The sequence below is a fragment of the Crassostrea angulata genome, chromosome 4 (genome assembly GCF_025612915.1).
Source record: "Crassostrea angulata isolate pt1a10 chromosome 4, ASM2561291v2, whole genome shotgun sequence".
NCBI classification, from domain to species: Eukaryota; Metazoa; Mollusca; class Bivalvia; order Ostreida; family Ostreidae; genus Magallana; species Magallana angulata.
The window spans coordinates 8,153,668-8,170,730 of record NC_069114.1 but is presented as its reverse complement, the minus strand read 5'-3'; the positions used below and the strand labels follow the sequence as shown (position 1 = coordinate 8,170,730).

The 17,063-nt window shown below is 32.4% G+C and overlaps 1 protein-coding gene across 1 annotated transcript; it reads right to left on the bottom strand.

Moving 5' to 3' along the window:
- Window positions 1-4,180: 4,180 nt before the first annotated feature.
- On the bottom strand, window positions 4,181-16,680 carry LOC128181744 (beta-1,4-N-acetylgalactosaminyltransferase bre-4-like). The gene is made up of 5 exons (XM_052850257.1): window positions 16,452-16,680; window positions 15,866-16,050; window positions 4,990-5,112; window positions 4,682-4,777; window positions 4,181-4,521 (listed from the first exon to the last, which is right to left on the bottom strand). The coding sequence occupies exons 1-5, from the start codon at window positions 16,638-16,640 to the stop codon at window positions 4,401-4,403; spliced, it is 714 nt and encodes a 237-aa protein (XP_052706217.1). The 5' UTR covers window positions 16,641-16,680; the 3' UTR covers window positions 4,181-4,400.
- Window positions 16,681-17,063: the final 383 nt, after the last annotated feature.

The following is a 17,063-nucleotide window of genomic DNA, read 5'->3' as shown; positions in this document are numbered from 1 at the left end:
AAATCCTCTAAATATTTGATATTTGGTACTCGGAGAGGATTAAATGCTTTGGCTATTTTTCAGTTGACCGATGTTGCTTCTGGGCCTCTTGCTGTTACTTCAGTCGCATAGTCCCCGGAAAGTTTATTTTTTTCATTTTTGCGTTTTCTCATTGTTCGCAGCATCTCGCTTCTCAAGTGCGTTTACTATAGAAAACCATAAATAAACATTTGCAATGCTCAGTGTTTTGTTAAGGCATACGCCTGGCTTATTATAAATAGACTGACAAGAATGACAGTTTCAGTCAACATCTTTTGTAATCTCCACTGTTGTAGTTTACACTTTTGACTTTTTTTCTTTAGCGCATAGCGAAATAAAAGCAATCCAATAGATCATTCTATTATGCACGAAAAAAATAATGATTTATTCAAGGAAATAAAATACAATTCAGTGTGAATAAAGTATTTAGGAATTAAAAAACAAACCGCTTAAATCCACATATTATGTCAAAGGCTTGCTCTGACCACCCTTACAACATGCTTTTCAAATATATTATTTTGACAGTTCATATGCTTTTGCTTACATGTTGAAGACATAAAATATGACAGCTTTAATGTCTTTTTCTTAATATGCAGTCAGTTTTTGTTCTATGTCAGTAGACGGGTTTTTTTTTTTTTTTTACAATTTATATAAATTAAAATGAAATGACCACGTTTTGCATTAAGAATTCCTTCCCTATACAATGTATGGGTGTTTTGTCCTCGCCCTAAATTCAAATCTCTGCATTGGGAGACATGAAATTAAAAATTTTAATAGAATGCTTTAGTTTCAAGCTTTGTCAGTGTTTATTCAGTATATCAGCAGACGATCTTTTTAAATTTTTAATGCATTAATATATGACTAGGGCCCGCCCTAGACTCGGAACCCCTACCTCGAGGGACATGATGTTTAAATTTTGGAAAAGGGTTTCCTGGTCTACAAAATTATGGATTCAGTTTTCCCTATAGGTGTGTGGGATCGAGTAGAGAAAATAATTTTAAACATTATACGCATTAACAATATAAATTCATTTTGACCCCGTTCTAGAGTCCATAACAATATTCCATGGGACATGAAATTCACAACTTTTGTAGGAGACTTTCTGGTTAACATACATGTAATTATCAGGTCAGGTTTTTCTTACAGATGTGTGAGAGGAAAGAAGATTTATAAACATTAGATGCATTAACACTTTATGGCCATATTGACCCCCCCCCCCCCTTCGGCCTTAGCTCCTGGGCCAGAGGTCATAAATTTAACAATTTAGGTAGAAGAGTACGTGGACATCATAACCATATATTTATTTTTAACCCTTCTGTGTGTAAGTAAAGATTTTTAAGGTTTAATACATCTGGCTATTTGGTTATATTGGCTCCACGCTTGTGCCTAAACCCCTGTTCCAGTGGTCATACATTTCACAATTTATGTAGAAGACTTCATTGGCATCATAACATGCATTACGTTTTTAATATATATGTATGGGAGGAGAGAAGGGAATACTTTTTAGGGTTAAATACATTTTTACGATATGGCTACATGGATATTGGCTCCACCCTAGGGCCTAAAACTCTGTCCTAGGGGTCATAAATTTCATTTTTTAGGACGACTTCATGGACATTATATCTATGCATTTATATCTAAACAGATATATAAGGGAGTAGAGAAGAATATTTTTATCACACTTTGGTTTTCACCGTCGTGATGCTTAGGGGATAGCTCTGAAGATTTGTAGCTATGGGATGTACTCACGTTCACAATACCTGAAGAATCAAAATCTAAATCCGTAGAAATTAATCAAAAGATGTTTATTTCGACGAGCCGCAACACCCCTGCGAATGTTATTGTCATTCAAATTTTAGACCACGTGGTTTTATTTGACCCGTTCAGTTTCGCAGTAAAAATCGTACCTCGTGTATAAAGTCTATTTCACAGTATCTAGGTTCTTACAGTCAAATATAAAATCTAGAGGTTTATTGATTTTAAACTTTATTTTCATTAATTGGTGAATAAAATGTGTTCTAGAAATAAATGTGACTATACAAAAATTAGTTTTTGTCTGCTGTTGCAACAACTAACATGCTTAAAAGAGATCCCTCCTGAGGATTAATTTTCGATCCGCGCCTGACCTAGTAATAACATCAATAGTGAAACAGACTATACCATTTTATGCAGAATGTTCCTTGAAAATGGCTCGATATGCCAAGTTTTAATGCAAAACAGACACCCATTATTTTTTTTAAAACATGGTATTGCACACCACAAGCATCAAACATGGCTATGATTTTATTAAGCAACCCAATGTTAATATTTTCAACCACTCTACACGTGTTTGAACACGAACGATAACTCTGTTCTGAATATTATCGTTTAATATAAATAACTGCTAGGTGGTTAAATAAGACATACATCTTGAAAGCTTTTCCCGTTTTAACATAAATCAGAGTAGGATATGATATGAAAAACGACCAGTACTTACGTATTTTGAGAATATTATCCGAACACTTATACTTCCGCTCAAAATTTCACAGGAACTGAACAAATATCGGTGAAGTCTCGTGAATTTTCATTCGAACAACTCTGGATTTATTACTTACTTAGCAACGATAAAGGAAACATTCCGAACACATTCGCAGGGGTGCGCAAGTTGGAAAATGTTATAAACAAAACTAATGAAATTCACAAATAATAAAAGCATGTTATAAAATCAAAGAGATAATAAAAGTTCCGAAACACAATAAACAGATAAACAATTATATATAGACATAAAAAGAAATCAAAACAACATCAAGCATTGCGCTTACCTAATTAATTAAAAGATGTTTATTTCGACGAGCCGCAAGTTGGAAAATGTTTTAAACAAAATGAATGAAATTCACAAATAATAAAAGCATGTTATAAAATCAAAGAGATAACAAAAGTTCCGAAACACAATAAACAGATAAACAATTATATATAGACATAAAAAGAAATCAAAACAACATCAAGCATAGCGCTTACCTAAAACATGATTCCAAAGTGTGAACATAGTTGATTAATAATAAAATATCGAAAAATATGATAAAATAATGACTTACACTTGTTTTGTAAATTTAACGGAAAATTTTATTTTCGTTTTGTATACGTTAACTTGTTTATCTCTTAGCACAGAAGAGTTCTTTTAATTTAGCGCGGTAAAATTTAAAGTTGAAATAATAATAATAAAAAACTTTTCAAAATATTCGTAAAATAAGATTTTCTCAATAATAAATATTATTAAAAAGTACTAAGAAATAATTTTGAGCTTACCTGCGGAATCAAAATTAAAATCCGTAGAAATTAATTAAAAGATATTTATTTCGATGAGCCGCAAGTTGGAAAGTGATTTCGTAAAAATCACTTACCAACGCGGTCACTCTACGGACTTGAAATTGACCAATCAGGTAACTCATTTTAAAAAGGTTAACGCCTAATTTCGGCAAAATTTCTTTGATGCTTGACACTGTTACAACAATTACTCGCATTTCCGCAAAGAAGACCTATAACAAAGACAGGTTTAACTTGAAGCCTAAACAAAATAAATAAGTTTATCTACGTGGAATTTCGAAGTGTCAAGCCTAATGCGCAAAGGAATTTATCTCCAAAAAAACCGAAATAAGAATGTTTTTCTTGGTATCTAACAAAGTAACAAAGAGAAGAAAAAAATAGTTTTTCCGAAAAACACTTACGGGAAATTGTGCAAAATAGTAGATATTATTAAACTAAAATAAAATAAAATTTACTCATACGTGAGGGAAATCCTAATTGAATATTAGAATTAATCCAACATATAAAATCAAAAATATCATGAATTATAAATTCATGTTAATCATAACTGTTACATTTAATTAAAAGTTTAAAATTAATCCATTTAAACTTAACTATTACAGTTTAAAACTGTTATAGTTAAGTTTAAATTGATAAATTTTTAACTTTTAATGTAACATATTTTCTAAGCTTTAATACATTTTTACTATGTGGTGAAATTGCCCCAACCCTAGAGCATGAACAAGGCCATGCATGAACAAGGCCAAGGGGCCTTGAATTTCACAATTTTGGTAGAAGGCTTCATGGGTATCATAACCTTACATTAAAACGTTTTGTTTGGAAGTAGAGAAAAAGATTTTTGAAAAATCGGCTTTTTTGCGTATTTGGCGTCGCTTATGGGTAGTAGAGCCCTTACATTCATGATTCAAATTCCTCTCATCGTAGAGTTTATTCACACTTAAATTGGTAACAATAAGCCTTGTCGTTTTTAAGAAAGAGTTGAAAATGTAAAATTGTTTTCGCACGACGACGAACGAAGACGAATTGCAATAGGTCACCTGAGTGACTCTGTGATCTTAAGTTGCCTTTAATTTTATTATTCAAGTAGGAACTAATATTTTAGTGAAAAGATGGTGTTTTTCAATTCTAGGAGGATTAAAAATAAGGGTCGATAATCCGTCATGTTTAAATCGCGTTGCACTGTCTTCCAACATTCTGTGTCTACAAAAAAGCAACAAAAGTCGATAACACAGCCTTATAAAACTATTAGCTATGTAATTAACTTTCATGAAAAAATTAAACGAACGAAACATCTCTATGTAGTATGACTTTTCTATTGATGACATGGTGGATTTTCAAAAATATTATAATTCATACATACCTTGCTGTGTTAACAGGTGTCCGCTTGTGTTTAAGCATTTTGTATTTAGCTATATAATTGGGGTAGCGAAAGATTGATAAACCATTGGCGGCTATTCTGAAAAAGAAAATGGGTTTTCTACCTACATATCATGATGTAAACTTAATGGTTTAGGAAATGTAGTCCATGTTGGTCATTGCAAAATATCCTGGCCCCCGGGCCATAAAACTTAGACGAGCTCACTTTTGATCTAAGTCTCACTTTTCTACTATAGGTTCCTTTTGTAAAAACGAGATTCAGATCGGGACAATTGTCAATTCTGTACTGACCTGTAGCTCATGTCGTCATCCTCGCCGCCCCAATTTTTAAACATATTAGACCAACCATTTACTTTTTCAAACTCTTTTGCTTTCCAAGCGGATACACCTCCAATTAGCTTCAGATCAGACAGACTATAAGAGAAAGAAACTGATAAGAAAACTGCAACATGTTTTTTCAGCAGCATACAATGAACATAAAAATGTGCATCATGACAGAAATAGTGCAGCAATTAATGAACTGCTTTAACAGTGTCTGTAATACTGGTATATGATTTGTGTAGTTCTAAATATCTCTGCTAAAAATTGTGCACAAGCCATTTTATGTTTTACACAGCATAGTCTCTACAGGTTGTTTATAATAATAAAATTATACGATGGTTTAATCGTATAAAAGGACGAGTGCACTTACGGGCCCAGGTAAAAATAAAAAGGAAAATAATGAAGATTAAAATAGGGCATGATTTTTTTTTATCTCACATCGTTTGTTGATATTTAAACCATACGAATAAGCAAGTTTAGCGCTCTATTGAGTGTATATAACAGCACGAAGCTAAAAGGGGTCAGCCGACATTCGTGGTTTATATAGTGTATTAAGGACGGGCATTCATTTCAAAGCCTTTGTTTACTGTCAGCCGAACGGTGTACAAACTTGAGAAAACGACATTAAGCTGATACTTAAAAAACAAAAAAAGTATAAAAAGTTTCAGGTTTTTCTTATAGCTAGCAAAAGCTAATACCTGCGTGCATTTCATTTTCATTTTGGAGTAAAAAGATATAAATGTTGTATTGACGCATCCCCCTGCTTTTAACCATGAAAAGATTAAATGAAAAAGATCATAATAGAGTGCTTGGCCTGATACTGAAAAGGAGCAATGTTAAATTTTAACAATGTGTTAACTTTGTAGATGAACTAAAACGAGATTACTAGACAAGTATACATGTTTTATTTAAGGAGCCGACTTTAATTTTCATTGCGCATGTTATGTATAACATTTATCTTTATTTAACATATCTATGATTAACTAAATACAGTGAATTTACTTTCTTTACAACTGAAAAGTATAATCTGGTAAAATTACTAGAGCACTAGAGCATTCATATGCATTGAAAAATAAATGCTTTTTGCACTTCTTAACACACTATAATTGTATCTTTTAACTTTTGCTGACAAAACATAATTTCTTGATATATATTAAAAAATACAAAGCTTTTCATATTTACACACGTTATATGTGCTACATTACGCTGTCAACCCTGTCATATTTCATGTGCTGACAAAATAAGTTCTGCAGATTTCTCAGCTTTCTGTTTTGAGGCCATATTGGAATTAAGAGTGTAATTTCCAACACATGCTCTGCACATATTCTCTTTTGAGAAGTGGACAGGCATAACCTACATCCACTTCTCTTCGCAAGCCCTCATGTTTTGATTCTGGAAAACGTGTAAATGTCGGAACCAAAGACGGTTTAAACTTCGAGCCATGTTTCGACTCCAGTTTCACTGAATTTTCGCAACAGCCCTATTATTTCTACATTTTAAACATAAATGCATCCATATATCACAAAAAAATCAACACTAACCCGCTGTCAAATCATTTTCGCAACTTCTACATCCCGGGTTTAAATTTTGTGTATCACACTGTTTATCTAGGTCGGCGCATATTAAATGTTTTATGATTCGGATAAAATTGGAAACCTATTTAAGACGATAATGTCGAAAACGTAACTGAATCAACTTAATCTTACAACATACAAACAAATACTGAGTCAAATAATTACAAAGTGGTATTTCTTCCCTTTTAAGCCATCTTTTATGGTGACAAATTTTGTTCGACATCTATTTTCAACAATTAAACGAACATTGATTAATATAGCATACAAGAAAGATTAAAATAAAGAGTTTAATTGTTTTATGTGACAAAGTTACTTATTTTATCGTATGCATTTTGTTAACTTGTCTTAAATTGTAAAACCGTTCTATATAGCTCTGTGAATTTTAAGAAAAATACCTTTAATCTAAAGTCTACAATCGGAACACTATTTTCCGTTTTTTCCGACTCTTAAATTTCTACTTTTTAAACCACCTATAGCGAGTGATCTCATAATTTAAACCTGGAATGTAGAGGTTGAGAAAATGATTTGAAAGCGGGTTAGTGGTGATTTGTTTGTGATATATGGATGCATTTATGTTTAAAATTAGAAATAATAGGTCTATTACGAAAATTCAGTGAAACTGGAGTCGAAACATGGCTCGAAGTGTAAACCGTCTTTGGTTCCGACATTTACACGTTTTCCAGAATCAAAATATAAGGGCTTGCGAAGAGAAGTGGATGTAGGCTATGCCTGTCCACTTCTCAAAAGAGAATATCTCTGCGCAAAGTGTAGACGGTGTACACCTAAAGTGTACACTTTTGCACTTGATTGGAGAAAGTGTACACCGGTTGTAAGGTGCAGAAAAATCCAAAACATTAACTCATTTACTTTGGTCAACCACAACTTGTGTTTCGTCACCAAAAATTACTTATTTCTAGTGTCTATCCAAAGACCATCCAAGTTTTGATCTACACCAATTTATCCGACGACTTCTATTCTTTTTCCGAGTTGTTAATGTTTTACGAATTTTCCTCCTTGTATAGCCAGAAACACGTAATCTTCATTTAACAGTTCGGCTAGAAACAGAAGAGGGTAATACATTGTTTGCTTCATTCGTTATTTCAGCTAATGTTTGTCGTCTCTCCGTTTTAACACAACGTAAAATTTTTCCTACCCCCCCCCCCCCCCTTCATCCGTTTTTCGGGGCCGTCCGCTTCAAGGTAAATTTTCTATGCTTCCACCTCGATTTAATTTACAAAGAATCTTATTTATGTACGATTGACTTACTCCAATAATGTCAGCAATTTTATATTGACTGAATCCATCTTGACGTAATTAAAGATAAAACCAACCGTTTCTGTGGTGTTGACATTTCCTTTCGTTTTTCGGCCATGTTTTAGCAGACGATGTTTAAAGTATAGAAAGTTCAGGGACATTTGACGTCATGTAAAAATATAGATTAACCTCTATTAAAAGGCTATGATTCAATTTTTTTCTCTGCCTACATTATAAAGACCAAAACTTTAAAAAACCCATCTCAGACATTTGTAAAAATGAAAAAAACGGCGGCCATTTTGTACCGTACATACTTATTTTGTGTATTCCGGTTTTCCTACGGATATGTGTAGGTCGAGAAAATGATTTTCAAATAAAAATACTTTTATTACTATATCTACATTTTGGTCCTGCCTTAAAGTCAGGAAGACGGAGGAAGACCAATTGCAATACGTCACCTGAGTGACTCAAATGAACTAAAACTTTTTTTAAATTTTCATCCATTGAAGGTAACGCCTCCTTTAGTATATCACGTGAAATCTACCGCTACATTTAAACAAAAACAAATAAACTAGAGGTACTGTGTGCAGTGAACCCCGCCTCCGCTATCTTTTAATAGTAATTGCTATCTTTTCTACTGTCTATATAGTATAAATAACAATTTCTCTATTTTTTTAAACTGTTATTGCTAATTTGAGTACACAAACTAATTTCAATTCTTTCAATGAAGACATTTGCATCCTTACAATAACAGACATGACTGGAATCAAGCGATAATCCCCATGTCAAGCAATAATTTCGTTTTCACATTTATAAAAGTAAAATACATCGGGGCAGGCCATTTTCAGACAGGCGGGCGGGGAGGAAAAACTAAAACTAAAAAAAATAATTTTATGTGGCCTGACATAAGCAAACTTTATATCATATTTTAGCTTCTAATCATTACCATTAATACAACACATGATGCAGACAGGAATTTAGCATTTTTTAAACATTGATATTTAACTTGCCTACATGACCTTGGGCCAAGATCATGAAAAACCTTCAGGTCATAATCTCTGTGTGAGGTGAACTTCTAATATTTCTCGATAAAAATTGATAAACCGGAAAAAATCAAGTTTTCCTGGCAGTGACCTCGCCCAAATTACCTTGGTCCAAGATAATGACACACCTTCAGGTGATAAGCATTCTGTATGAAGTTAGAACTTTTATTTTTTTTTCAATGAAAAAAATATGGATCAGACACGAATTTGTGCACTGTTTCTGCCCTTGACCTTCCCGAATGACATTGGGTCAATACCATGACAAATCTTTAGGTCAAAAGCAAGGACGGATACAAAACGATGTTATAGCCGAAGAAGTGACGATGAAGTCGGCAATAATAAACAGACTGATCGACGTGTAAACATGGTAAAAACAACTTAATAAGTATTGATATTAGCTCAATAAAAATCGGTAAGAAATTTTTTTTTTATCAAAATGTACAATAATTTTGTTCTTTTGGTGTTCTTTATATGATTCATAATAAGCATTGTTGTAAAACTGTGGTGTACAAGAAGTTTGTTTCTTCAGTCAAGAGTGGTCACAACTTTCGAAGGTTCTTTAATTACTTCATATTATACTGTATAGATATATACAAATAATTTTTTTTTCTGAATTGTTGTTTCTTCTGTAAGATCATATATCCGTTTTTATCTATTTACACATACATATTCACAAACTTAAGCTATTTCTCATGTAAACATGGTAAACATTTAATATCGACAACTCCTTAACTTTCAACAATAAAACTTACAGAAATCTCAAATTTCGTAAATATTTTTTCTACAGAGGTGGGCTATGAATGAAGAAATCATTTACTCAAAATCGACGCATTCATGTATGTTTAATTTCACAAAATCAATAAGAAAACAGCTAATGAACCGAGGCGGTATCCAAAATCGCGTCCTCTCGTTATTTTCCTCCGATGAACTTGATTTTTGAACACAGGCCCTGTGCATTAACTTCTATTTTTCTCTTTAAAGGGGCATGGTCACGATTTTGGTAAAAAATTACTTCCCCATTCTTAATGTTTACATTGCTTCACTAAGGCATTTTTAATAGTCATTTCAAATTTGAGTGCCATTCGTTGAGTTTTTAGCGAGTTACTGAGCTTACAGTTCTTTGCCATGTAAACAAAGCTTTTGTTTACGTTTTGAATGTTGAAGTAAAAATTCCAGTTTTAGACCTAAAATGAATATGTTAAACGTAAGGAACTGTAAATACAAGCTTAAAATGATTAAACAGACAGACAAACCAACTTGAAAGCGATTTTTGTCTTGTATATTGAACCTATGTAAACAAAAACAGGGCATGAGCCTTGTTTACATGACAAGAAGTTGTGAGCCCTGTATCATGCCCATAACTCTACAACAACTGGCTCTCAAATTTCACTTGATCACTAGAAATGCATTCCTAAAGCATTATAAATAATAAAAACAGAAAAATAGAATTTGACCAAAATTGTGACTATGCCCCTTTACAAAATAAATATGATTTTTTTTATGAAACGTACATTACAAAAATACACCATATAATTTATAATGTATTTGTTGGTAGTTTATGAATTAATCCTCTCGTCGACAGCTATGGAAAACCTTAAAAAAAAACATCAGACAAAATCCCCATTTTTGACGGTTAGAACACCCATACGAAACACAAAACACCATCATGTCCCGTTATCGGCAATTTGATGGTGAAAATTAGTTTAATCGTCGTTTAAATCTAATCCAATTACAAAGATGGCTAACAGCACCTTCTCGCTCGAGGTCGCATAGGACGTCACATATAATAGCGGGTAGATCGAGAGAGAAAAGATGCATATCGCGACATTTGAATTTCATCGCTTTCAAACTAAAGAATTGGCCAGATTGTTTTAGATAAGCGACCATAAACTTCATTTTTAATGAGTATAGACTGATTTTTAAAACTAGAGGTACTGTGAGCAAGCTCACAATTGATACCCCCCGCTAAGAAAAATCATAACTCACGTATTTTTTCTATTATAGAAAATATTGAATGAATCTATTTCATCGTCCATTTTCTATAAATAACAACTGCTCTATTTTTTAAAACTGTTAATGCTTATATGAGTACACAAACCAATTTCTATTCTTTAAATTCCATTTTAGTTCAAGTTAACTGTTAATGCATGAGGACATTTGCATCCTTATGTTAACAAACATGACTCGAATCAAACGAAATTCCAATTTTGAATTATTGGTATACTTAGCCCGATTTTTTTTTGTTTTTTTTTTAACAATGACCTTGAACTTCCTCAATTGACCTTTGGTCAAGGTCATGACATACTCTCAGGTTATAAGCATTCTAGATGTGAATTAAGAACTTCCAATATTTGTCCATTAGAAAGATATGGACTGGACACGAGTTTTATACTTTTCTGCAAGTGACCTTGGCCTTGCCCAAATGACCTTGGGTCAAGGTCATGACAAACCCTTATCTTATAAGCAATCTTTGTGTGAACTGAGAACTTCCAATGTTTCTCCATAAGAAAGATATGGACCGGACAAGAATTTTGCACTTTTTTCTGCCACACACCCTTAGGTCATAAGCAATCTTTGTGTGAAGTAAGAACTTCCAATGTTTCTCCATTAAAAAGATATGGACCGGACACGAATTTTGCAATTTTTTCTGTCAGTGACCTTGACCTTGCCCGAATGACCTTGGGTTAAGGTCATGACACACCCTTAGGTCATTAGCAATCTTTGTTTGAAGTTAAAACTTCCAATGTTTCTCCATAAGAAAGATATGGACCGGACACGAATTTTGCACTTTTTCTGTTGGTGACCTTGACCTTGCCCGAATGACCTTGGTTCAAGGTCATGACACACCCTTAGGTCATAAGCAATCTTTGTGTGAAGTAAGAAGTTCTAATGTTTCTCCATAAGAAAGATATGGACCGGACACGAATTTTGCACTTTTTCTGCCAGTGACCTTGACCTTGCCCGAATGACCTTGGTTCAAGGTCATGACACACCCTTAGGTCATAAGCAATCTTTGTGTGAAGTAAGAACTTCTAATGTTTCTCCATAAGAAAGATATGGACCGGACACGAATCGAACAGACAGACGGACAGACGGACGGACGGACGGACGGACAGACGGACAAGGTGATTCCTATATACCCCCCCAAACTTCGTTTGCGGGGGGTATAAAAATACTGATAATGGAAAAACATGTGATATGTCATTTAACCCATTCTTTAGAACTGAATTAAAAAAAACCCAACTCCATGGCTGAGTATTAAGATAAGAAGGCAGGGATGAAAAATCTAAACATAAATGGATTATATACACATGTATGTGACCTTAACTCTTTTTATCGCAGCAGATAAAAACATGACCTAGAACCAAGGACATTTATGCAAGGTAAAGGTCACTGGCAGGAATTTTTCTGGTTTATATCGTTTTACATGTATATAGAAATATTAAAAGTTCTACTTTCACACAAAGATTGCAATTGATCTGAAGTTGTATCATGATCTTGACCCAAGGTCATTCGATCAAGGTCAAGGTCACTTAAAATGAAAGTGTAAAAGTTTCTTCTTAGAGAAACATTGAATGACTTTACTTCACACAAAGATTGCTTAAGCCATGTGGATGTAGCATGACCTTAACCCAAGGTCATTTAAGCTAGTTCTGTGTCACTGGCAGAACGAGAGTAAAATTTATGTCTAGTCAATGTTTTGCTTATTGTTTAAAAAAATGATTTATTCCTGTCTGTGTCATGTCTTAAATTTGAAATTCCCAGGGAGCTACAATAAATTATGATATATCTGCACATGCAGTGCCGTTTTAGGACGGGGTATAATGATGTATATATTTTCATTCACAAAAAAAAAATCAATATTGCATATGCATATATTTCATTACTGAAATAAAAAAAAGGAAATTCTGAAATGAAGAATGATAAATGGGTTACTCTTCTTATTTTTTTTTGGGGGGGGGGGTAGCATATATTTCCATTCCCAAAAAAATTCAATTTTAATTTGATTATTATGATGATTACCGAGAATATAAAAATTGAAGTGTGAAATTTACTCTATGTTAGGAGATGAAGATTCTCTCCTCTACCCCTATACCACCTTAATGCACGTAAACAGCATATAGCAATTTAATACTTCATTTAACGATTGTTTTTTTTAATTTAATGTAAAGGAATTTTTGAAAGATTAATAATGTTAAAATTTTCTGTGATGATTTAAACTAGACATATATAGATGCACACTCAACAATTTCAATGTCTTTAATGTATAATATCATGTCAATGTGTTTATTGTAAAACTTCTCAGTCCAACTCCTCTTCTCTCTGATACCATAAAAGCACAGTCTTCCTGTTCTTTTAGTCCAGGGTTTTAATTTCATCATTTTTATCTCTTTTCCCCCCAATATACTGGTAAGTGTGTTGGTAAATTGACACAAGTAAGAACATCATCCATGTAAATCTCAAAACATAGGAGTTACCAGCTGAAATGAAAATGATTTTTCAGTGATTTTCAACATGTAAACAAAATGATTGAGAGGTTGAATTGGAAAAATTATTTTCTACAATTTAACATTAAATAACCATAAGTGTTATCAAATTTATCACTGTTCTAATGACGAATTACTGTACTAATGCACGCATTATGTTTTTAAAAGTACTTACACTTTCTTCAAGCCTCTTCTTTTCAAATCAATCTGACACTTCTAAAATATCTCTGTAAATAACAAAAACAGAAGTTGTATAAATTTAAATGCACATGCATAGATCTACATGTAAACAGCAATTTGAACATTCTATTAAAGGTCTACTTTGCATGGATTGGTAAAATGATTAACACTTTAACTATTATTTGAAAGTTACACTTGCACATTCTTCAAAATCATACCATGTCCGTATATATTCCTCATATAGAGAAAATCAAGTGGCATGCAATTAATTTATCTGTTAATTTTTTTTTAACTAAACAAGATTTCAGACTGTATTACAGTCAGTTCAAGCATACAACATACACCATAGCAGAGAATTGCGTTGGACTCATACCATAGCATTTGAATCTCATGATATTAACTCGGTATTAAATGCTTTGAAATTTAAAAATGAATGTTCACATTGCAGGTAAGTGCTAAACTTTGGCTTCTTATCATTTTCTTCGAAACGTTTGGAACTCATCTATATACGAAGGCGTTTTTGTACAAATTTCATTGCATAACATAGTATAACAAAACAGTATACCATATCATAAAGCTCATAGCACTGCATACAAATCTCATAGCATATCATTAAAATCGCATACCATAGATTAGCATAAAATTGTAAAATATATGCATAAGATAACTATGATAGTAATGTTCTGAGTGATATCAAAAGCTACATATGTAGTTATAAGAATTAATATACAAAAGCATCATACATCAATTTAATGAATATTATGTGTAAAAAATATTATTGAAAAAATAAACTGTCAGTAAAGAAATTTCAACACAGCAGATAGATGTTATTGATCAGCTGTCCATTCACGGGTCAACTAATTTTCAGGAAATCAAATCAGCTGTATTTAATCCTTTTAGCATGTATTGTAATAATTTTCAGCTAATCAAATCAGTTGTTTTCAATATGACATGTATCTTACTTTGTTTACTTTAATGAAAAAAAACAACAACAGAACAACAACAACTGTAGTAAGTATAGTGTAGTTAAGCTTAGTATTGGCAATACAAATGCTATGGAATGATTCGATCGTGTCGATTAGTTTCTAATGAAATGATCAACAATTCAGCGCAATGACAATAAACCTATACAGCCATGAATATCATTGTATAACTGTAATCAATGCAGTTTCTTCTCATGCTTTAAACGTACCAACACAGTAAGTTGAGAACTGAAATCCATCCACTATATGGAACTACCATTAAATGGTAACTTAGTTACAATTGTATCGTTTCCATTACAAATACAGTGTTTATCTATTATACATACCTGATAAATCATCTAAAGATTGCGATCGTCAGGAACACCATCTACGTATGCTGACATCAAATACAGTGTCTGACAAGCGCTTTTAGGACGCAGATTCACATCCATACGTGTTGTTCGACGGAAGCGTTATGAAAATTCTTCATATATTCTTGTTATTGTGAATTTATAGATACACATATGAGTGATTTGTGGTTATATATTTCATCATGAAATATTATTCAACAGTATTTGTTAGCTACATTGTAAAGCTGTCGTTTTGGTATGTTTTTCATATATGGATATACAGAGGCGGGGCATATATTCTAACGTCATATCTCATTATCCCTTCATTAGCATTTCAACGCAATGTGTAGGCTTACCTGTACTGCGAGGGAGATGGTTTACTTTTTCAATCAGTCATACAAATTGGCATGGTTTTGCTATATTTTTTTCAATTTTTGTTTACAATTTGTATATCATATTTTTTAAAATTGTATTTATTACATAAATTTATATATCTGCATTTCTTACTAAAAGTATCTCTTAAAACTTCTTTCAACTCTCTTTAGATTTCATAAATTTTATGCGCTGCATGATTTGTAATATTTTGCCACCTATGAAACTATTTTGTATTACGTATTTGCTTTCATAATGGATTCTTATTTGTTTATCATAGAACCTTTTGAATCGCTAGGAAGAATAAAAAAAAGTTTATCTGAATGTTCTTGACACCTGGTTTTAAGTTTTGCTCTATACCTAACTTACACAGATTACCTCTGATGAACTTCTAAAAAAATCGTAAATGAATATGGAGTTGTTCTTAGGTAAAATCATTTTAACAAACTATTATTTCAACATCAATAAATATAAATATTAACATGTTTTAAAACGATATAAGAATGTTTTTCAATTTCATGACAAGTTGTAAAAAAGCAATCTTTTGACAAATTAACGTTACATTTCAACACTACTTTAATGTTCAAATGTTAAATCATATATTTAGCTTTTGGGCGTAATTACATATAATGGAATTTATCTATCGCTCTAGATAAATGCATTGGACTCTTCATGCATCCGTAAAGAATGTGGTCATTCTCGGGGATTAGGTCAACATCATGGAATACAAAGCACGTGTGTTGATTTTCTTTTGCTTTCATGTATCCGACATTATAAAGATATCCTTTATTGAAAGGTTTCGTGTCCACCTAAACAAATGCAAATAAGACTGAGAGGTGTGGAGAAGTGATATTTTAATTGCACTGTAAATGAATTAACATTAAGATTTTTCTCTCAAAAGTGAACATCATTTTATTAATCAGATAAAGTATCATTCTAGTTTCAGATCTAGCCAAAGTTTCCATAAAGTTTAAGTACATCCAACATGCAAGCAAGTTTAGTTTGGTATATGCAAACCATGGTCTACTTAAAACATCATTTTGACGCTGCTGTTGTATCTAGACCCAGTATGTTTGAAGATGCCTTGATTTGTAAGCTGTTTAAACTCAACAATATAATGTTTTTATGTTCTTTCTTATTGATGATATGTAGAATTCTTATGCAATAATTATGCCTAAAAAATTAAGGGTACATATTTATCACTTAATACCTGCTCCACAATGTAAACAGTATATTCTAGCTGTTGGCGATACAATACTGGGTGTAAGTTGTTCAACAAGATCCGTAAATGTTCTTCTCTACCCCGGAATGGTATTATAATAGCTACACTTTCTCTTGGTTTGCACTCGGTAGGCATATAATGACCTCCATTAATTAGCCATGAAAAGTTCGATATCATTTCATCATAAGAAACGCTGTCAAGTTGAAGATTGAGAGTACCTTCTGCAATGTAGAAGCCTTAGGGTAATAATTTACGACAAATAAAGACAAAAATATTATGATAATCATTTTCATATTACTTTAAGAAAATTATTTTAAAAACACTGCATAATAATGAATATTTTTAATAGGTTTTTAAACGCTATAGAAAACAGTATAATACTTTAATCCAAAATATTACAATAAAACCTTACATTGTTTTTGCTTCTTAAAATGCTTTTTATTTGACTGTAATTACATAAAAGTGAAGTGATTTTTGTTTTCCCTCGGATGACACATGACACATGCCTGTCGGATATACATGTAGCTCTCTGTACGTCTTGTTAGAATAAATATTAGACATTATAGACAACGATTTGCCTTCTCATCTCTACATTTCATA